Genomic DNA, 23459 nt, shown 5'->3' with positions numbered 1-23459 from the left:
ATATTGCGCGTTACTATTATACTTAAAAGTTAAAAGTTATAAGTTATAAGAATATAAATATATAATATAAAAATATATATATATTATCAAAGACGTTATTCAAAAACAATATAGAAAAATAACGCTTTTAAAAAGTTTTTAAATTTGGGACTTTTATTACCGGACTGTTTTTCGGCGGTCTTTTGTTCGGGGATTCGTTATAGACCATATAAGACCTGCTTAGTTCTTACAATAGTTACATAATATTTTAGAATCTGAAAAAGTGTATGGAGTTAAGAACTTAACCATTGTAAATCATAGGCACAAATATGAGCTAAGGCCTCCCCCAAACAATTCCAAAATTTGTGTTAAGCTTATTCAAAATTATAGTAGGTAGGTATTTAGGGCTTCAGCCCCCCCCCCCCCCAGATATTAAATACTATTTATTTGGCATTTGCGCTTATGGTGTAAATGTAAATACTTATATTAGTAGTTAATAGTTATACACTTATGTCAATACATTAGGTAGGTATACTAATAATTAAGTAGGTCCATCATTTGTCCTTAAGGGCGTCGGAGCTGGTGCGTTTTTTAGTACAAAAACATGTCTTATAGGAAAAATTCTCACGACTTGTGGAATAGTTAGATATCGTTAATTTTTTTTTTTGAAAGAAGAGAACATTTTGCAGGTTGGATCAAGGCCCGATTTTCAAAATTATTATTATAGAAGCTAAAATATGCATTTGAATAATGCCCAATATTTATTTTTTTTCAGACGTAATTTTCTACCACTATTTAAAGTGAAATGAAAATTCAGCCTTTGATCCGACATGAAGAATGTTCTTTTCTTTTAAATAAAAAAAAATATTAACAAGCTCCGACTATTCTACAGGGCGTGAGAGTTTTTCCTGTGAAGTCATTTTCGTTGATATAATACACCGTATCGACCCCCCCCCCCTCCCCTTTAATAGGTATCGAGCTGTAGATTAGTGGAAAAGTATTATAAAAGGTAGTAACTAAAATATAAAATATAATTATCAAATAAATTGTTATATTGCATGGAATTATGTGGGAATATCGTTATATCGACCACCAAACGTCCAAAATATATTATTATAATATGTATAGGTATCTCTAACAGTCTAACTATGATTTATTATAATATATATAAATATAAATATATAATCAATGATATTATGTACACGCCATAGATACACTGTTAACTGAAAATATACTGATACACCATTAAAATTTCAGGTGGGACTAACATTTTTAACATAAATGTGAGCGAGGGAACTTGGATTCCACATATCTTATAAACTGTATATTATTAGAGGGGGGCTAATGGGATGTTTGGGGGGAGGGATCCCCTTAGTCCTCCTGTGATTTGCACCTATGCGTACGACGTACACAAACGGATTCAAAACTCTGAAGAAACACCCTACAATTAACGAGTTGACGGGAATATTGTATAAAAATTAGATTAGTACCTATAGCCCATAGCAGGTATTAAAAAAAAAAAAATTGTTGGTAGTTACCTGACAGTTTAATATTTATAGTACAATATTATAAAAGAGCATTGATTTTATAAATTATAATATATTATAAAATATTATAAAATTTTTAATTAATTGCTTTTATAGCGACGTATTTCTATACCTATCGTAAATTTTGGACCGCGATTTGTTTAATTAATTATTTTTTAATTATATAATTATATGATTACTAAGTATAATTAATTATTAATTATTAAGTATAATATTATATATTATAATTAGAGTCCGGATTTGTATGGATTTACATATTTGTAATGAGCGTATGCATTTCGATGGGAGTAAGAAATGTGGACGATTTGTGTAACAGATAATGCATAGAAAAAAGTTTATTTTGCATATTCAAGCATAGGTATTTCGTATAAAAATTTATTAAGCCAATTATTTTGTTTCAATTTCATCGTAGAAATTATTAGTTCATTACGTATTGTTGGGAAATAAAATATGTAATTCTCCGTATGTTATATTTTTGGACAGTTTATGTTAAAATTATATCTTGTTTATCACAAGTCGCAACACGGTCATCGGCAACAATGCTGACTGGTTTTATTATTAGATTTATATTTATACTTAATATATTTATTATTAATTACAAAATTATGTGTTTATTGGTTTAAATTGTTTTTCTTTTATAAAATGTCTTTATTTTGTATTCTTTTCATAAATATGTACCAAAGATATGGTATAAGTGGATTTAATACATTTTTATTTTTATTATTCTTAATTTAAGTATTTGTTTTTTTTGTTGAATATATTTTTAAATATTTAGGTACTGTTCTTTAATAAATGTTTAAAGTCGATGTCTATAATTAAAAAATTAAGTTTATCTAACTTTGTTGAATTATTATTTATGGAAGAAATTAAAAAAAAAAATTTAAGTATATCGACATGCGCAACGAAAACTGTCCTAACTCAATTTTCAAATATGTTTTTTTTTTCTATAAGGTATCATTGTTTTTCTGGAAGTCCAACAAAGACGGCAGTAACTTTATTTTATTGTGTAGAACCTATGCAATAAAATGCAGTTACTGCCGTATTCGTTTGTAATCCAGAAAAACAGTGATACCCTATAGAAAATTAACACGTTGATGGGCAGTACTGCTATAGCAGTAATTTCAAAAATTGATGTCGGGGGACACTTTCAAATATTACTGCTATAGCAGTATTACAAAAACCTTCTAAAAATTGTCATTACTGCTATAGCAGTGATATTTTCAATAGTGTCTTATGAGGGGATAAATTATCGTGTCCCCCAACATCTCAGCGGACAATTTTGCTCTGCCCTATAACATAAAACCCCACAGTAGTACTAAAAGCGTTACTGCTATAGCAGTAATGAAAAATGACGTTTTAAGGATGGTTTTTTGCAAAATAATAAAATTGACTGCCAATCAACAAAAAAAAAAAATTTGGAAAATTGAGTTACGACAGTTTTCGTTGCGGCAGTCGATATGCATTTTGGGTATAAGAACATATTTTTGCTTATTATTAAAAAAAAATAAGAGCATATCAAGTGCATATTTTGAAGTTTTTTATGCATAAATGCATACTATTTTGGCCTTTTTGAGTGCATACAAATCCGGACAAATTATACAAAATAATATGCATAAAACGGGCGTATGAAAACTTTTCATACTACCTAGCAGGTTCCTGCCACTCACTAACACGACGTCACGACCTATCCCTAATCAAGGCACCACATTATATTACAACATAGGTCATAGACCTAAATATATTATACCAATGTCCGATATATAGGTAAGCGGGTCACTATATGGAATATATGAATATATTATACTATATTACATTATAATATTGATCGTTGATGCGATATTGCCGCGATTGAGTAATACTGTAATAACCATGAATATCTTAACGTTTAGATGTTGTTTGAAAACGAATGCGAAGAATATTTTTTATACAGCGAAGACGAGCGCTCAGAATTCATGTTTCGGCTGTTGCAGCATTTCTCTACCGGTGGCCAATGGTGTCAAGACGATGTAGTTATCGAACCGTACTTGAATGCAATGAAATACGTTTACAAAGATCTACTCGCGTGAGGAAATCATACTATATTATTATGAATATTATGATAATAATAACAATTTATTTCTCTTATAAATTTAAGTTGATTCAGGTTTTGCTTGTTTCAGTGTCGAAAAAATTCCCGGCTCCGGAATACAAGTCTCGTCCAAGGTGTACAAAGTCGTCGCTTTCGATTCTAACAACACAGTTTTATTCCCAAAAGAGTGCAGAAATCTCATACCTTATAGTTTCGCTTATTTAGCAGTAAATCCTAAGACTCGGACTGTCGCATTATTTTTTCATAATGTCGGTGACACAATTTATACTTGATAAAATATATTCTTTACTTATTCGTTGTTCACAATTGTTTTTTTTAAGATTTCATGTTTGGGGGTGTATAGAGTTAAAATAACATAAATTCACATATTTACTGATTATTTGTGTTATACTAGAAATTCGTTGGTCCAAACTGGTGTAAAATTATCCCCATATTATCCAAGTGTGGGATAATGAACGATGCACAACATATGGTGCAAACATCCCAGTTTTATTTCACTCAGGTTTGAGCGAGCGAATTTCTAGATGGTTTATAATTGGTAAACAATAAAGGAATATTCACCACTTACCTATTACAATAAGTAGAAATTTAGTTTGGGTTGTGAGCTGTAATTTGTATTATTATTTATTTGTAAGTACTGAAGTAATAAAGTGGGGTCATCTTAATATGATAATTGATAATTAATTAGATCCATTGAGGGGTTGACTATAAACAATTATGTTGTCATTACTCATGAAACTAATTTCCTGATTATATTAACTAATGATCACAATAAGGCATTAAGTGGTACTCACTACACACTATGTTTAGAAACACCAATAATTATAATCTAAACATACAACTGTAAAAAATCAAATTACAATTTTGTTTTGAAGAATAAACATTTATTTCTTTTCTTAGGAAATGGTTAAATTAACATATTATTTATAAAGTATCTAATAAGTATCTACCCTTAAGTCTAAAATTGAATAAACCAATATTTTTTTTAATTCTCTCTTTAAAATGCATTTAAGTGCTTAAAAATACTTTTATAAGCTATCTTCATTAACTACAATATTATCATAATACATAAATACAAATTATTGATCTAACGTTTAAGATATTTCTAAAACTAATATCAGAAAAAATAAAATATATCTACCATAAAATAAATGTATTTCTTAGGACTTTTGTGGATATATTAATTTAACAAATTGTATTCAATAAATTGAATAACGGTTAAAAATAAAAACAATTATTATTAATCTAAACATACCAACTAAATCTCAAACAAAGCTAATATAGTAATATATGTATACTATATACATTATAATATAATTTTAATTTTAATACATAACTCTTTGGATTTGTTTTAGTTATATAAAAATGAATTTATTGATTTTGATTGATTTATTACAATGCAAATATGTGCTTTAAATTAAAATCCAGAAAATATTTTTATTTCTAATTCTTGAAAGTTTTTTTTTTATGTACATTTTTGAGCTGAATAATATAAGATTCATACTCAACAAATTTGATGTTAATAATTTCTAAATAAACAAAAAAATAAAACAACATAATATACAACATGTATAAAAAATTCAACTAGTTTATATAGAGTAATAGTTTAATTATTTAAAAATAATATTTAGTGTCCTGGTAAAACAAATAAAAATAAAATATTTGCTGTATAAATTGAAAACCATGTAGTTATACAATCTTATTACATACATTTTAAAATATATTGAAATGTAATTTTGTGCTTACTTTGATTTGAAGTATTGAAATATAGCACTAATTGTGTCTTAATTGAGGTAGATGATGTTGTTGCTCTTCGCTGTCCACCAAATAAGTGAGAAAGGCGGTGAATAAAAAAATTGCAGTTAATATTGCCAGTGTACCCGTAGATGTATAAGAGAACAATGTGTAAAACTGGATTCTGGCATACCAAAGTAATGATATTATTATTGTGATTAAAGCAGATAACAATGTTGCCAAGTTCCATTCACGTTGAACTGGACCACCAGGTTGACGATGACCATGACGTATAGTGTTTGGCAGTGGTTGCTCAGCAGTATCTTGGTTTACAGGATCAGGGGTTTGCTGAGCATTAGCTGTAGGACGTGGCTGATGTATAAGGCAGTGTACAACACAGTTATCATGAAGACCACAACTACTCAGTGAAGCTTCATCATCATGTAATACCTTTCCTTGAAATATCAAACGAATAATTTTATGGGATGTTAACTCATTAGTAAAATGTCTCCTAAAATAAAAATATCATAACATAATATAAATAATAATACACAATAAGATTGTAAGATAGCATTCATTTTTCAATTTTTGAAATACCTTTTGAAAACTCCAATAGTTTCTTGTAATCTGCCTTGAACTAAACGACAATTGTCATTTAAATACTTAAGTCGTATTCTTATAGAGTCTTCGTATATCTGAGGTTCATTATCAATATCATTGGTATCATTGCTTTGACTAGATTCATTGAACTGTTCAGTCACATCACTTTTTGTAGCAACGGGATTATCATTTTTATTTTCAGGATTATCATTGCTTAAAGTTGAATTTGTTTGAATCACATCATTTAATGGAACGGTTTCCGTTGCTGATTGTTCGCCTGAAATAATTTATTTCTTAAACTCATTACATGCATAGTAAATTATATTAAGCAGTAGTCAAGATTATTGGTTAACGCAATAAAAAAAAAAAATCTTCTCTTAAATCAACAACATAAATTGTTTAAGGTAGTACTTAGATGAAAATATTTTTAAGATTTTTTAAAAATTAGAACTAATAACTTTAGCTAAATATTTATTACATATTATTCATTATTTTGTTTTGTTTTTAAATTTAAGTATAATAATATATAACTATTAATTAATAAGTTTATTAAATAACTAGATTACCTAATTTTAATAAAAATTTTCTAGTGCTTTTTCATTAATATTTTGTTTACACAACATTATTGTTCTAGTCAAGAATAATAAATAATAAACTTACTAATAGATTGATTAGGAACTAAAGGTGCAGCCCTTGTAGTATCATGGTGTCGTCTTCTTGTACGCCTTTCCAAAATAAAAACAGCACCACGAAATATTTGCATTTCGGCCACTTGTGTAGACATCCATAGCAATACGATTAGCACAACAACGAATAGTATACCAAAAAACTGAATAACTTCATCACCAAAACCCTCTACTAACGCCATAGCTACATAATTATAAATTAAAAGAAATTAACACTGCATTTATCACCAATGGTATGCAAATAACTTACTGTTTTATTTTTTTACTCGAAAAGTCAAAAATTACAGTTCTTCAATTTTTCCTACTCATTTACATGATTATTGTATTAACACCGAATACAGCAGTTGTAGTACCCAGGTAGTGCTTCATTATTATACTATCAAACATCAGCATTCACAATCTTTATTTTATTATTATTGGATTATACAATTTCAAGGTTGTTGAAATATTATAGAGTTGTTAATAATTACGGTAAACCGAATTAACTTTTAAGTAAACTACGAAATACATTAAACTAGTTTGAGCCCTTGAAATCGAAGGCCAAATCTATAATTATTAATCCAATCTCATACAGTACACGACAAATTTTGTCATGAGACAACCCGACAAGGCGACAGCCGTCAACCATGGATCATAACAAATTAAATAGGTATATCAGCAATTTACAAGTTTTGCAAAAATTGCGCATCTACCCTCCACCAGCCATTTTCTATGACGTATCCAATTCTCCGTTTCCCATTGATCCACCGCCGCCGCCGCCGCGAACTACGAACTGCGAAGACTCCACAATCACTTATCACTCGACTGCTCAACCAGTTGGAGGAGTGCTACGTCACAGACATGCGTATCACGAGTTGCTGACATACCTACATGGATTATTAATACTAATTACTGGATAGTGGATACGAACGAAGTTACGAACGTACAGCTGATATGATAAGTGAAGCAAAAACCTTATCATGCTGTGGCAAGACTACTACCGCTATTCCTATGTATGTGTTAATGTAATTTAATTCCATTTTCATTATTCTCCCGTTACCATAATGTATAAACCCATAGAACAGTCGTATAACAGTCCTATATTATTCCTATTTAAGCACTAGTGGCTCTTGCCGCAATGTGAGAAGGTGCTTGCTTCAAAAATTTTACTGATAAGGAACATTGTTTCGTATCCAATATAATTTATTAGTTCGTGCATAAATATTTAAATTGTCAAAGAATAAACTATATAGATTGCCATAAACGCAACTAGAGGCCAAACACTGGGGGTGCTAAAATTATGTAGAGAATAAAGACCCGTGGGGGCTACACCCACGCCACCACACCCCCAAATACCATTCTTCAATTTTATAATTACTATAACCATTCTTAAGTGCACCGTAAACACATAAGGATACTAATATTTAAGTACCTAAATCAAGTATCAACAGTAATATACTTGATAAATACATAAGGTATATTATATTATTTAGTTGATAAAAATAGTAACCTGGAAGTATAAACGGATAAAAAAAAATGTGGTAAAGTGGGTACCGCATTGCTGTACAGTAGTTGTTGAGCATGTCGTTGTAATGGATGTGTTATATTTTAATTCAATTTGAAACATTTTCTCATGGCTATAAGTAGTTCATAAAGAGTTGAAATTGTTTGAAGAATTTACGATGTATAGAAAATGCTAATATAAAATATATTTGGTGAACATTTCAAGAGTCTACGGTTTACTTCGATTCGTTTTGGAAATACAACAAAATCTAAAAAATCGATTAATGGGAATTCGATTTACCGCTGAATATCGAATATCGTAACAATTATAAGTTCAAACACTAATAAAAATCAATGTTTTGTTTAAGTATACGTTTTTTTTTATAGGTAGAAATACTTATGTGAAATCAATGAAAAGAAAATTTTTTATGAATTTCTAACTGAAAAATAATTAAAAATATTTTTGAAATTTCTCATAGTTATAAATAGGTCAAAAAGAGTCAAAATTGTTTTAACATTTTACCATGTAATGAAAATTTTAATTTTAACATTTGGTAAAAATTTCAAGTAGCTATAGGATTATTTGTTTTTAAAGTACAACAAAATATTAAAAATTGATAGATGGAAATTCGTTAATTTACTGATGAAAATTGAAAACTGAATGTTGTATACATTTTAAATTCAAACGTTCATAAAAAATGTATGTTACTTTCCAGCACGAATTAAGATATTAGTATATCTTAATTCATGTTTTCCAGTAAACTTTTTTTTGTATAAGGTAGGACCAATCTTCTATCAAAATTTATCATGTTAGCTATGAAAGGAAAAACTTTTGTAAATTTCTAACTGAATTTTTTTTTTTAAAATATAGATATATTATAGAGATAATATTTGGCATTTTATATTCCTTTTTTTTGGCATTTTAAGTGCATATTTTATAGCACTTTTTTGACATTTTTTAAGGTTTTTTAGTGCATTAAATTCACAGCCCTAGATATTATAATATCTATGTTCTGCTGCCATAAAGGCATTATCACTGATGGAAGGGCAACCATACTATCTTAAATCTATAGTCGTTGTCCCTTAGATGATACGTGACACGTGTACTACGTGTTTAAGATATCATAAGCAAGAATAATACATTTTTATAAAGTCAAAGATGAGTCGTAAGGGGATTGACATTTGACTTCCATTTCACAATCCGCATGCGTGTCAGTGTTGTACTCGTCGCATATTTATCACTAAACTAGCGGTGATATAAATTGTGCGTGATAACGGTTGTACCAATCTTGCGCATGAATGTGTGATATCAATTGTGCGCATGCGTATTTGCACCATACTCAATGATTTGCACCTATTCCCCAATTATGTTAGCTTTGAATCAATCAAATCATGGATTAAAATTTAATATATTAGATTAACCATTTACTCTTGGTGAAGAAATAAAAAATAAATGCCCGTGCAGTCATCACAATAATATAGTGGAATTTGATGAGTTAATTTAACAGAAAACCACAGATTAATGCACAGCTTTGCCCCCCTGGTTGCGTCATTGATTCTTGTCTATCAAGTTAAAAAAATAATAGAAAACTAGGGAAGTCGTTCTGCTATATAGATTTTTAATTTTGAGTGTATCTTCAACCTTGTCATTAAATAGGCCACCACACTGACGTTTTTGGGAGGAGTGTCGGCAGAGAGGGCTACAAGCTCACCTCATCAGCCCCCTTTGTGCAATTTAAAATAGTTTTTTTTTAAAAATAGGTACTCATTTTGCAGGTATTATGGTTTTTCTTTTGTAATGAAATATATAATTGATCAAACCCCCCCCCCCCCCCCAAAAAAAAAAAATCCAGGAACCACTGGGCCACTTTAATAGATGTATTAAATTTGAATTCAATGATATTAAATACTAAAAACGAATTTGAGCGAACTGCGTTACCTAGTTATCTCGTCAATATAAACTGTGACCTGTTTTATACAAAATTAAATAAGGTAATGATTATTTCATATTTTGTTGTAGTTGGGAACAGTATTGAGTACCAATATTCTTCTATACGGAGAGTACTGCAATAGTGTCATCATAGGTATAGTACATGTATTTATTGATAATATTAACTTAAAAATAATCAAAATATGATGAAAAAGTGCATTTATGCTTAAGGGTATACCCTCCTACGTACACCCTAATTAGGTGTTCCAATACAGGGGCCAATATTCTAATATGTTTCCGGTTTCCCAATATATGTGACAGACGTAGTTTCGTTTCCAATAATGAGTGATAAAGCTCACAGAATAGATGAAGCAGTTTTATTTATTCAGTGATAGGCACGATTAAAGATATATCTTTAATCGTGGTGATAGGCTGCTGCTGCGACAGTGGAACCGTTGGCCACACTGCGACCGGTCCAGTGGTGCGCGACCACAGGCCGGGGACACATCCGTCGGCTCGGGTTCGGTTGGTATGAGCGCCAATGGTTCTCTCCCCTCGTCTATCCTGTCGACCGTATCGTGGAATCGTGGTTCCGTTTACATCGGTTTACAGAGTACAGACGGCCGACGGGGAAAAAAAAGGTAAAAGCAGTTAGTAATAATATGTCATTCGGTTTCGCCGTTTCGCGACTTGACGATCTTGTTTGGGTGCCGTGCTCCGGTGATCCGTGCTTCCGTGTCCACGACGTCGGACCCATGTCTCGTCTTTCGGTCTGAAGCAGACGCCTCGCCGTGCCCGTCGTCCGCGCCGGATACCCAAGTTCGCGGGTGCTCCTGCGGCTGCAGCTGCCCACCGGTCCGTCCGTCGTACGTACGACGGGCCCGGTCCACAGTCATCCCAGTCCACACCCGAGCGGCCACCGCCGCCGGATATCCACACTCGTGCAAATGGCCGACTTTGGACGTGGGCCAGTTATGTAAGGGGCCCCGCCGCACGACAGTGACGACACACCGCCACCGCCGCCGCCGCCACCACTACCACCGCCACCACTACCTTCCCGCCCGCGCACGTCACCGTGAGTGGCACCGCATTACTAGTCGTCGTCGTCACTCGGTAGTGACTTTGGACACATAATCAGACTTCGCCCGAAACGGATAGCTGCCGCCTCGCGCAAAGGTAACGTATTTTGCAATTATTTGGAAACTAATTTTTTTTTTTTGCGATCATGTTCGCGTTTCCTGTCTCGGGTGTACTCCCCGGTCCTTTTCGAGGACTCCGCACTAACTCGACCCAATAATTTTCGGGAGGCCCGAGCGACGGTCACAACCGACGCAAGGGACCGGACGTGGCGCTCGGGATTTTTTTTACTCTTGTCCGCGCGCTTGAAGGTGACCTAAATACTACACCATCGGCGTTACGGATGTGGCGCGGCGCGTAGAATGTAGAACGGTGACGACGTTGGCGACCGCCTAGGAGTGTGGTGTAGCAGTCGTTTGGCGAAACGAGGTGGACGGCGGGCGGCGGAGTGTTGGGCGGCTGTGGCAGTGCGGTAGGGAATCGCTCGTCCAAGGGGCCACGGGGGCACGACCGGAGGCGGCAACTGGATTTCGGTTCTCGTTCTCTGTATCATGCAGTGCCGTCGATGCCTGACCGCCTGCCCGCCCGCTCGCCCTCTCGCTCCCGACGACCTGCTGCAGCTAATTCGTTATGCGCGTTAAAATACTAACGCAATACACCTGCCGCCTGCTAGCGTTATGCGGTTGATGATACGCTACAGGATTTTTACACGTTGTATAGGTATATAATTTTTCACTCCAGGCGGGAGTGGTGCCGCGTGTGCGTGTGCGTGTGTCCGGAACGAACAGACGGCCGGCTGCACCTCCTTCTGGTCTGGACACGGTGGAATTGTTCCAGGGGAACGAGTGTGTGGGCCGTCTGCGACTGCGGCGACGGTGACGACGACGACTGCAGTGCCGTCGTCGTCAACAGTGTCGCGGACGACTGGGCCAGTTTGTTGTGCGAATCTCACTCGGTAATCGGTAAAAACTCGTCGGGGCGGTCGTGAAATTTTTTTTCTTCTTGAAATCGCCGTTATTCACTCGGTAGTCGGTAGCAATACACTGCTCGTACCTAATTGTGGTATCTATTAACAATATTTATAATAACACACATTAAAATTTATTATAGGTATTATTTATTAATTCTTTCGTGTTATGTTATCAATTATTATTGATAAGATAACATCTAGGCTTACCAAAATTTGAATTTCTCATTTTTATCATCACGCCATCGTGTTTTAGAGGGAAATAATCGTATTCCGAACATTTCGAGCACCGCGCGCGCGTGTAAGATTTCATAGTAAATTTATGTATTATGTATATACAGCAGCTGCTGCTGTTGTTTCCGCCGCCACCGCCTTCCTATTATTATTGTTATCACGATTCTCCGAAAACGATTGTTATTATTTTATTAATATACATAAATATACCGATTTCATTATCATTTAGCGCGATACTAAATACCATGAATTATTTGAACTTCCCCAATTAGGTACAATAATTTTCGACAAAATATGGTTTTTGAAAATACGTTTAGGTACTCCCCAATTTAGATTTGAACAAATCAATATATTATAAACGTTAATTATAAAAAAATTATTACCTTATAAAATAATTAACGTTAATACTAAAAGTATTGTAAATTTGGGTTTTTTTTTTTAACTGTTTACGACTAAATAGTTTAATTTTCATTATAAATGACTGAATAAACTTTTCTTAAAATTATATTATGGTTTATAAATTATTATTTAACTCTTACTTTTACCTGTTAATTCAACAGAGCTATTATAATAAGTTCTGTATCTTCTTATATTGGCTATATTATATATTATTATATCATTTTTACATTGGTGAATATTCAGGTACTTACTAAATAGTAAATATCATACACAGGGAACAATCAGTTACATACCCTGAATACTGAGGACCAACTCCTAATAAATGTATACTAATAAACTAAAATTTGTTATTTGTGACTATGAGTAACTACTAACAATTGTTTTATTGCTCCATTAATATCATTAAGTGTATGTGGTAAACTAAGTATTGTATTTATTTATATATTATTATAGATAGACATTTTATAGGTTTTAATTTATTTATGGGTAAATAGGTAATTTTTATATCTTATAAGTATTAATAATCATACCTGTATCCAATGAACTTAAGATAAATTGTTATAATACATAGGTATATTTTATAATTAACTTACCTAATTTTCTAAACAAAAAAAAGTGTTGTCTTATCTTTATCACATAGATAGGTACCAATTAAAATTTTTAAAATAAGTGAAAATTTTAAAATTATTTTGTCATCATCATTTAACTCGTAATTTATAAATCAACAATTACATTTAATATGAATTACCTATATCTAGTGAAGATATCTTGGATGAAAAATGAACATATTTTACTTCTGATGATACAAAATCCATAACTTTAACTTTTGGTTTGTTTTAGGATATTAAACCAAATAACTATTGTTACTTAAGGGAAAACATTATTGTGTTTTACTTTCTATATTAAACTAGTAAACATGTTTGACGTTTGTTGAGAGCATTCATTTCTTCAATTCTATTTTAAATATTGCTGAATGTTTATTTTGTGTTATTTATTTAATAGTGAAATAATAATATAATTTTTATTTGTTTTAGGAATAATAATCTGTCTACACAAAATAATAAAATGTCCCGATTACATCACATTCAACCAGAAGTAAGTAAAAAATCTTTACCTATTCCAATGTTAAATAAACATTTTTTAGTAATGGAATTTTTTTAAGACATTTTCTATTAAAGTCAATTTATTTTTATTTAAAAATAATATGCTTGAATTAAATTAAATTAAAATGTGTGTTTTTGAAGGTATCAATTTTTGCTGTTTCTCCAAATCCTCCACCCAAACCAAGGAAAATTAAAAGCGAACCTCCTCCTTTAAAACCAGCAATATGGCCTTCCAAGCAACCTGCAGCATCTATGCAATTACAACAATTCTTAAAAGCTCAACGTCTGAGTCAAAAGCAACTAGTTCAAAGAGCGCCCCCGCCACTAAACAAAATGCAATATTTTGCTAATGATAGCCGTACAGAGTATCAAAAACAACAGCAGGCAATGCATCAAAAAATGATGCAGCAACGTGCCATAATAAGTAGCCATACAAACAATAATAGTATACGAGAAGATTCTCCCAACCCAATGGATTTTTTAGAGGTACCTTACCTAGTTAAATACTGTATATTTCTGTGTTATAAATTTGATCATTGTTATTCATTTTAGATTGGAGTTCATGCTGGTAACTGTATCATCAATAATATTCCAAGGGAAAAACCAAGATCCAATTTTAAATCGGTAATGTGCCAAACTAAGTTTAAATGTATACATCTATGGCTAAAACTATGAAAGTTGACGTATTTTATTAGAACTTGAAAGTTGAAACCAAAAAATTTAAAAACTGAAAGCTAAATATTAAATATATGAAACAGTTTTGATGCCTGATTTGTATTGTTTGATTTTATTTAATAATTCATTATGTTACCAATCTAATATGTGTAGTTATATTTATAGGGAGGAAGTTTATCACAATCGGATTCTGGAAGTCGTCGTAAAAATGCTAATCCAAGAAAAGTAGCTCGAGAAAATGAAATTGAACCACCAGGACCAAGTGATCACTTTCTGCTTTCTCAGATAAAACAAGAAAACCTTCGTCAATCCTGCTTATTGTGTGAACGAAATTTTAGTAATAAAATTGATTTAAGTCAGCATATATCTGAAGTGCATGGTATTGAACCTTCAGATTTACATAAATTAAACGGACATTTGGGAGAAGATGAAGAACTTGCTGAAAGTATGATGGAAGCTGAAACTGTGTTTTTTTGTGAAGTATGTACTAGAGAATTTCAAGACAAAGCTAGTCTTTGGTTACATATGGTCAGAGGTCACAAACAGGAAGCTGCAGTGACATGTGGAGTATGTATGAAAATCTGCACTGATAGTAAATCTCTAATGGAACATGTAAATATCCAACACCCTAAAAATTGTGATGCTGCGGACTCCGTACAACGTAGATATAGATGTCAGGTTTGTGCACGGCAACATGATACCAAGAAGAAAATGATGAGACACGTAGTCATCCACACAGTATACGATAATGATGGTCAAATTATCGATCCTGATAAATTAATAATAATCAATAATAATTTTCATCCGACCAAGTCTTCAAATAACGAACATTACACAATTAGCTGTCAAGTATGTCACAAAGTATTTCCAAGTGAAGAAAAACTTTTACGACACATGTCTTCTGTTCATCTAATGACTGGTTGTGATGATATGATTACTACAACAGCTGTAACAACCACTGGTAATTCTTCTCAAAATAGTTTTGTGAATCGTTGTGAATTATGTGGTGATTCATGTGGTTCTCGTACTGAAAAATGGTGGCATGTGCTTAAACAGCACGGTACTAATGAAACACTTATATGCCCAAAACCAGACTGTAGAAAATTATTTGTGTCACAATCTTTACAAATTGAACATCAATCTCATCATGAAACCCAAGGTGAACTTCCTAATACCTGTGAAGTATGTGGGCGGTTATGGCCTAATCGAAATGATTTTTATAAACACATAATGGCTGTACATGCTGAATGTATGCCTTTATTATGTGGTATATGTTTAAAGGTTCATGTGGATGTACCAACACTTAGAGAACATATTAAAGAGAAACATGAGCCTTTAGTGTCTAAAGAGAATGCTATTTATTGCGATATATGTGGACGCACTTACACCAAATGGTCAAAAATGATGAGGCATAGATCAATCCACAATGTTGAAGATCAGGTATCTCACTTTGTAACAGATCAATTAACTGAAGTGAATCTTAAGTGTACGTTGTGTCCTGATACTGAATTTAAAACTGTTGAAGAGATATCTGAACACAGAAAGAATGACCATCAATTGCATGTATGTGATCTATGTTCAAAATACTATAGTGGCAATAATCATTTATGGAAACATGTTAGTAGACAACACAAAGGTCATCCAGATGTCACATGTAGCTTATGTGCACGCACATCTGCTTCTAAAGTTCACCTCAAAAGACATATGATAAAATATCATTCTGATCCTGTCGATCAGCTTATAGATAAGTCAAATAATAGTATTTGTGCAGAACTAAATGCTGTTCACCAATGTATAAGATGTGATAAAGTGTTTAGGATTAGAAGTTTACTGAAGAAACATCTTAAATACTGCAAAGGTAAAAGAGATGCAATGCCAATACCCAAAGAAAAAGGTCATTATCCTTGTACAAAATGTGGTAAAACATTTGAATATCAGACTTACTTAAACAGGCATTTAAAGCATAGCCACTTAGTTCAGTACTGCGAAATATGTTCTGAGGATAAAACTGGTGAACACTTTGATAATAAAATGTTACTAATGGATCACATCAGAGACAAACATGGGAATGACCCAGAGTTGTGTTGTGATATTGAAGGTTGTGACAAAGTTATGAGAACTAAAGTTGATTGCCAGAAACATAAACGTGATCATGTTCGTAAAGTGTTTTCATATGTTTGTGAATTTTGTGGTGACATGCACTCAAATAAGAAAACCTATAGAAAACACTTGAGGCAGCGACACAAAGGAAACACCCAGTATTTATGTGGTGTGTGTATGGAAGTATGTGTTGACAATGATGGTTTATCAAAACATTTACATGAAGCGCACCCTCAGACGTTTTCTAAGTCAAATATTTGTCAGATTTGTGGAAAAATGTTTACTCTTGGTAGTAAAGTTGGGGAACACATAGATAAAATTCATGGGAAAAATTTAAAACCTTGTAAAATCTGTTGGAAAGTGTTCAGTGATATGGATAAACTTAAAGATCACATTGAAAATCATCCAGCAAAAGAGGATTTCCCTAAAGTAACTACCCCTGTGAAAAAACCAATAGAACCAAAACCAAAAACTCCCAAGTTATATGGTCTTCCTAAAGAACTTGCTGAGCTCGGTTTCAATGAAGAGCAACAGGAAAGTTTGAAACGAGATATAGACGATGTTACTTCAGATATAAACACAAAGAGGCTAAGAAAATTACATTCTTGTACGGTTTGCTACAAAAGCTTTAGATTTGAAACAGATCTATATGATCACAAACGAGAAGAGCATTCGATTATTGAAGACAGTTATATGGAAGAAGAAACTGATCGCAAAGAACAACAGCCACCTGCACCAAAAAGTAATAAGACTATATGTGGTATATGCAAAAAAGAATGGATAAGTTTGAAACATTTTTGGCAACATTTAATAAGAGCTCATCGCACCGAAGCTGCATTCGTTTGTGGTATTTGCTGTAAAATAACTAAAAATTATGATGAGCTAGCTTTACATTTAGACAATCACCACCCGAATGCCACTGTTTTGTCATTATTTGCTTGTGATGTTTGTGGTCGCAATCACAATGCATTTTCAAAACTCCAAAAACACCGTATTATACATTCAACTGCACCACCTGCGTTCCCGAAATTTCATTGCGATGAGTGTGAATTGGTGTTTAATTCAAAGTCATATGGAGAAAAACATATTTTAGGCCATGGACCGGGTAGTAAGTTATGCAAAGGTAAAGATTTGTGTCAAGAAATGGACGATGACATGTTAGACGAACAAATTGAAGAGGAAGAAGAAGAAGAAGAAGAAGAGGAAGAGGTAGAAGATGGCGGAGATGCTGAAACAGAAAATAAAGTAGACGATGATGAAGACGAGGAGGAGGAGGAGGAAGAGGAGGAAGACGTTGAACAAAATGACGATGATGGGGATGATGATGATGATAATGAACAAAATGATGATGTAGAAGATGAAGAAGACGTGGAACAGAATGCTGAAGAAGATGACGACGATGACGATGATGAACAAAATGACGATGTTGATGCCGAGGAAGATAAGGAGCAGGTTGAAGCAGATGATGACGAAGAAGATGTAGAGGAAAATGGTGTCGATGATCAAGATGATGATGAGGATGAAGAACAAGAGGAAGAGGACGATGATGATGAAGTCTAATTTAGGTTCCTATAATTAAGTTATTGAGCTTTTGGAGTTGTTGAGTAAAACCTGTTGTTTTTCTATTTATTTAATTTATACAAAGAACTTTTAGTGACCAAACCATTTGGAAGTCAATATATTTTAATGAATACATAATATTATATAAAGACTGGTACCTATACTGCCAATGGCTGGCAAAACAAATACATACCTACCTAATTCTTGGTATCAATGCATATTGTATATAATTTTTATACTTATAATAGGCATGGGTTTTGTTCTGTGTATTACATTTTTATATTAATATACTTATATATATATATAATTTATTTTTAACACCAAATAAATAATCATTGTACTATATTTTTGTTATTTACTGTTAAAAAGGCACTTTAATACCTGTTACGCTATTTGTAAATATTTTTTCAACCTCATTGACATTGTATAAATAATACCCAAATATTATGTTAAGTGTACGAATTTTTTTGAGTAAGAATGTATATCATTGTAGAAATTATTTACTAAGCAAACTTATTTTTCAACCAAACTGTATGCGTAATTTTATATAATCTGTGTGTAGTCAATAATTGTCGTAAGGGTTTTTTCTACTTGTATTATTTTACTTGGATCAAAAAGTATAGATACGTATCTAATCAATTATACAATAAAAACATAAAACAAATATTATTTTTGTCTCGTAATTCAAATTATTATCGCCTTAAGTATTATTAATTTTTATGTTCGAGGTCGTTTTATCTGTGAAACGTTGCTGTTTATGGACACTTTGTTGTGGTAATTAATGAAATGATCACTGACTGCAGTCTGCAGATGTCAAGAAATTGTTCCCCTTATGTTTTGATTTCGACAATTTGGGTGCGAATAAATGTTTGAACGATGACAGTATCTATTTCGATGTTAGATGATTCCTTATCGTGGACACAAGTAAGATTTTTTATAGCTGAGCTCCCAAGCTATGTAATATTAAAATTTAAAACTTATGACTATTTATGATATTGCCATTTTTCTACATTGTTATCAATATCTATGTTATGGACTTGTGGTTTATAATTATGTGGTACTTTTGTAATTATACTATGAACATCTTTATCTACTTATTGTAAATTATATTTAAAGAATGATAGTACCAACGTCCATACAAATCTATGCAGTCTACATTTAAATAATAAACAACAACAATTGTATTGTGTGAATATGAAAAAGAAGTATAGAACGATATTTTTATTAGTTATACTTTCTGGTTTCTACAATATTATCTACATGTCTACAATATGTAAATAATATTAATATTAAGCTGCTAGACTTAAAACTGTTTACAAGTCTGGCTGTGGTTCAGTGGTTGAATGACGAAAATATTTTGTAAATAGGTACGTCCTGGTTTTTTAACGTAATCACGTTGATAGGTAAATGAGAAGAATTTCATATTATTTCCATATTATGCTGTACGCTATAACTATTGATGACAGCTTTTTTATGGATAACGTTTTTATGTCAATACCTTACGTACTTATCACGCTAAGAAAAATGAAATAATAGGTTTGATGGATATATCAATAAAACGGGGCTTAAAAATCTTGTTGGATGTAAACGATTACTTAAGGGGAGGGGGGTAGTCACGAGTCAATTCGGCATACATATTTTGTATTATTTGTTTATCTGGGAAAAACAATTGAAATTGCGCCTCTGTTTTTGAATCTACTGAATTAAAAAAAAAAAAAAAAATACTTTAATAACAAAATATATCAGAGGCATATCTGCGGGGGGGGGGGGCACACCCATCCAGTGGCGCCGAAGTCCATGGTGACGTCGGGCCGTGGCCCGACCTCTTTTTTAAAAAATGTGGCCGGCTGGCCATATTTTATTTACTTCACAACTTTAATATGAGCATGAGTATATTTAAACCGTGATTATGAATAAATGTATATTAGGGTACCTCTATATTAAATAATTAAGATATTGAGGCCGGGAAGTTTTAAAATTGCCCGACCACATTTTAAAAACTTCGGCGCCACTGCACCCATCCCCCTCATGGGAGACAAAATATTGTACTCAATATAACATTATATAATAATATGGACATATTATGTGTATACTGAATAGATTCTATTAAAATTTGCTTATGCACCAACCACCACCCGTCTCCTTGGCACTGCAGTATCAATACAATGCGATTTGTCATTGAATTAAAATTGCATACATGAGTAGGTACATGACCTACTCAATGCAGGGGTATACTCGAAATCTACTACATAATATAGAATTATAGAAGAAGCTGCGTGGCTTTTTTTTCAATAGTTTAAAATGTTTAAATATTTTGTTTGAATTTATAGTGATTGAAAATAGGTCCGGGAATATAACAGATAATAAAAATTACGATTCGCGCGTTATAAATGTTCGTAGAGGCCAATATTATAATTTAAAATTCCAGATTTAAATTGCAAGAGTTAGCAGGAAAAGATGCGAAGATTGAAAAATGGAAAAACATATTAAGTAAATAATAATGAATACACCCACCTGTATGTTTAGATTTAGCATAAACAGGGCTTGGGTACAATTTTAAAATAAACTATTGTTGACGATGCGTCATAAAAACGGTTCACTAATATAGTAGGTACACCCCTATGCATTGCCATCTCTATATAGTTGCACCAAATACCAATGTTCTTTGTGTAGGACAGTTCTTGTTTAAGCTTAGCGCCAGGGCCGTATTTACATTTTTGCTTTCTGGCTTAACATTATTGTACAGACCACCCACACAAAATTGTCTACTTATAAAAATGCTGCATTGTTGCTAAGAACACAGATAATGATGATACATTATTTTAATTATTGTCAAAATAATATACAACTGTAAACTATAAAAGAATTACAAAAATGAATAGTTATCAATTATCATTGATTGACAAAATGAGTAAATGGCGTATACGACCGTATCATAGTTATGCAATGCAAAAAGTTCAAATTTAGATACTCAAAAAAATTCTTAGCAAAAAAATAAAAAATGTTACTTAAATAATATACACCGGTGCCTGGCCGCCTAATGTATCAAAAATTGGCTGCCCGGGGCAAATATCCCCGTTCCCTCCCCCCTGCTCAACGGGCGTACAATTTTCATCTAAATATTTTAGATGTTGACTGTTGAGTGGGCTGGCCCACGGCCACATCGATATTTTATAGTGTGCCCGACCGCATCACACATCCTCATGATAACATGCCGAAACTAGGTAAAATCGATAAGTGCGCGTCTGCTCTTTCTGCCATCGGACTAGACGGACACCACACCTCTATAATAATACGTATAGGTACGTTGTACCCGTAAACGTCGCGGGTGACATTCGTCCAGATTTGTTATTTTGCCATAAGTATTATAATTTATACGGTGAGTAGTGAGTACCGCTTAATGTGATCACATCGGTTCAGGCCATTTTGATTCTATTAACCAGTTGATTCCGTAAAGCATTTTTTTAGGGACCATTAATATAGCCAATATAGGTAATATTAATTGTTTAGGGATTTTCAATTTTGATTCCAATAAACGGTTAATTCTATAAACCAGTGATCACTGATCACGTTAAGCGGTACTCATTGCAATAGTTCCTGGATCCCAATTCCCGCTACACGCCCGTGAGTCGGTACCCCGTGCCGCATAATTTTCGGGAAAATATTCGGCAGGAACAATTAAATTCAGGAAAATATTTTTCGGAAATGCTTTTGTGATGGGAACTAATATTAACTGGAAATCACTTCTTACTAAAATCGAATTCGGGAAAGTGCATTTTAGAGGGAAATTATTCTTAAGAATTAAAAATCGATGAAAATATAATTCAGGAAAATATTAAACATCAAAATACTACCCAAGAAAATAAAAGGCGGGAATTTAAATATTAGAAAATATTTACACGGGAAAGTACCTAATATTCAGGAAATTCCTTTTTAAAGCCCTCCGTGAATCGTGACACTGTTTTGTCACAGTCGCGTCGCAGTATATTTATGAATTATGCTACTGGTAGAAAAAAGAATTCTTCTCATCCGAAGCTAATCATAATGAGTCAACAAGTATACTTGTATTTATAATCGACGGTTATACTAATCAAGCATAAACCTAAATTGTATACATTTAATATAGACATTATTACATTAATCATTATAATATAGGCAATATAGCCATATAGGCAATTCGCAAATACATGATAAACGTAAGGAAAATAATTTTGAAATGTATATAATTAATAACAATAAGTATGTACTGTTTTAAGATTGCTTATGCATCAATATAAAATACTGTTTTTATAATAATTCTGCAAAGTACCACAATATTATGAGCAAGTTATTTTTTCAAAATTTTTATTTTATTTATCTACATGGTATGATAATAGCGTAAATATTTGAATATGGTTAGAATAATCTTATAAGTTGTAACCTAAAATCAAGCACTGCTAACCATTTACATATTATAATTGATGGATTATGTATTTTTAATAATGGGAAATGTCCAATCATTTTAACGTTTGTAAGTTATAGGATTATAATTTCAATTAATACATACAATTAACATTTGTTTTTATACTTCAGTAGGTACCTTTGTTAATATCACTTAACAAGAAAATCACATGTCATGATAATTTGTTTGTGATTCAATTGTGATGAATAAATATCAGATTACCATGCAATTTCAACTTATTTTGGCGTGTTATAAATTCTATAGAAACAAGCTACAAAACCAAATCAAAATATGTAGATTAATTTAAAGACAGTTTTATTTCGCAAAAAATTGCATGTTTGTTTTTTTTTTATGAAATTGTATTAATTTGTACTTTTGTACCTACAAATATTTTTGCTCCATAATCTTTTATATCATCTATCTACTTTATCATTGTTATACTATACTCTGTTCAAAATGAGATTATGACTCGGCGGCGATCAGTTTTCGTATGGTCAACAAAGCCACGCCCATGCTCACAACTTGGCCACCGAGTCATCATCTCATTTTGAACAGAGTATATATTGTTATAATATGAAGTATTGAACTTTTATATCTAACAATATAATATATCGATATAATACAACATAGTTAAAATAACGACAATACTATTACAATTGTCGATTACTTATACACATATAACAAAGATTTAAAAGAAGATCCTGCTTTTTTCATTGCTACAAACAATGCCCGATATGTAGAACGTGTGTTTTCAAAATATTAAAACACATATTAAGTGTCAGAAGACATAACTTTACAGAGAAAACCTTAGAAACGTACAAGATATTAAATACATTTTAATCAAATATTGTAAGTC

At 32.3% G+C, this 23459-nt stretch overlaps 3 protein-coding genes across 5 annotated transcripts in view; 2 read left to right on the top strand and 1 right to left on the bottom strand.

Moving 5' to 3' along the window:
• The window catches only part of LOC100573197 (cilia- and flagella-associated protein 300-like), an 11487-nt gene extending 7064 nt beyond the window's left edge, over window positions 1-4423 (top strand). The window contains exons 5-6 of the mRNA XM_003240217.4: window positions 3416-3588; window positions 3686-4423. Of these exons, the coding sequence (XP_003240265.1) occupies window positions 3416-3588; window positions 3686-3887 (375 nt within the window). The 3' untranslated portion in view covers window positions 3888-4423. The remainder of the gene's footprint in view (window positions 1-3415; window positions 3589-3685) is intronic.
• A 54-nt stretch (window positions 4424-4477) lies between these two features.
• LOC100161486 (transmembrane and ubiquitin-like domain-containing protein 1) lies at window positions 4478-7463 on the bottom strand. 2 transcript variants are annotated; one of them, XM_008181589.3, is made up of 5 exons: window positions 6886-7463; window positions 6610-6819; window positions 5947-6226; window positions 5362-5860; window positions 4478-5144 (listed from the first exon to the last, which is right to left on the bottom strand). In XM_008181589.3, exons 2-4 carry the CDS (start codon window positions 6815-6817, stop codon window positions 5389-5391), a joined length of 960 nt encoding a protein of 319 aa, XP_008179811.1. In that variant the 5' UTR covers window positions 6818-6819; window positions 6886-7463; the 3' UTR covers window positions 4478-5144; window positions 5362-5388. The 2 variants fall into 2 exon arrangements, with proteins under 2 accessions (XP_008179811.1, XP_016657625.1); XM_016802136.2 differs by lacking the exon at window positions 4478-5144 and having other exon boundaries at window positions 5277-5860; window positions 6886-7462.
• Window positions 7464-10584: 3121 nt separating this feature from the next.
• On the top strand, window positions 10585-18831 carry LOC100168345 (zinc finger protein Xfin). 2 transcript variants are annotated; one of them, XM_001945966.5, is made up of 5 exons: window positions 10585-11223; window positions 13759-13819; window positions 13969-14313; window positions 14380-14451; window positions 14668-18831. In XM_001945966.5, exons 2-5 carry the CDS (start codon window positions 13790-13792, stop codon window positions 18160-18162), a joined length of 3942 nt encoding a protein of 1313 aa, XP_001946001.2. In that variant the 5' UTR covers window positions 10585-11223; window positions 13759-13789; the 3' UTR covers window positions 18163-18831. The 2 variants fall into 2 exon arrangements, with proteins under 2 accessions (XP_001946001.2, XP_029344348.1); XM_029488488.1 differs by lacking the exon at window positions 10585-11223 and adding an exon at window positions 11254-12186.
• The last annotated feature ends 4628 nt before the right edge of the window (window positions 18832-23459 follow it).

This window comes from Acyrthosiphon pisum, chromosome A1, assembly GCF_005508785.2.
Source record: "Acyrthosiphon pisum isolate AL4f chromosome A1, pea_aphid_22Mar2018_4r6ur, whole genome shotgun sequence".
Lineage (NCBI taxonomy): Eukaryota > Metazoa > Arthropoda > Insecta > Hemiptera > Aphididae > Acyrthosiphon > Acyrthosiphon pisum.
Note: the sequence above shows the minus strand (reverse complement) of the source record. Positions and strands in the feature narration are given on the sequence as shown.

Coding starts and splice junctions, on each gene's coding strand:
- LOC100161486 (XM_008181589.3), bottom strand. CDS start 6,817: ATGGCGTTAGTAGAGGGTTTTGGTGATGAAGTTATTCAGTTTTTTGGT. Junction 6,227..6,609: donor AGTTCCTAATCAATCTATTA/GTAAGTTTATTA, acceptor AAATTATTTCAG/GCGAACAATCAGCAACGGAA. Junction 5,861..5,946: donor ACTATTGGAGTTTTCAAAAG/GTATTTCAAAAA, acceptor TTTTTATTTTAG/GAGACATTTTACTAATGAGT.
- LOC100168345 (XM_001945966.5), top strand. CDS start 13,790: ATGTCCCGATTACATCACATTCAACCAGAA. Junction 14,314..14,379: donor ACCCAATGGATTTTTTAGAG/GTACCTTACCTA, acceptor TATTCATTTTAG/ATTGGAGTTCATGCTGGTAA. Junction 14,452..14,667: donor CAAGATCCAATTTTAAATCG/GTAATGTGCCAA, acceptor TTATATTTATAG/GGAGGAAGTTTATCACAATC.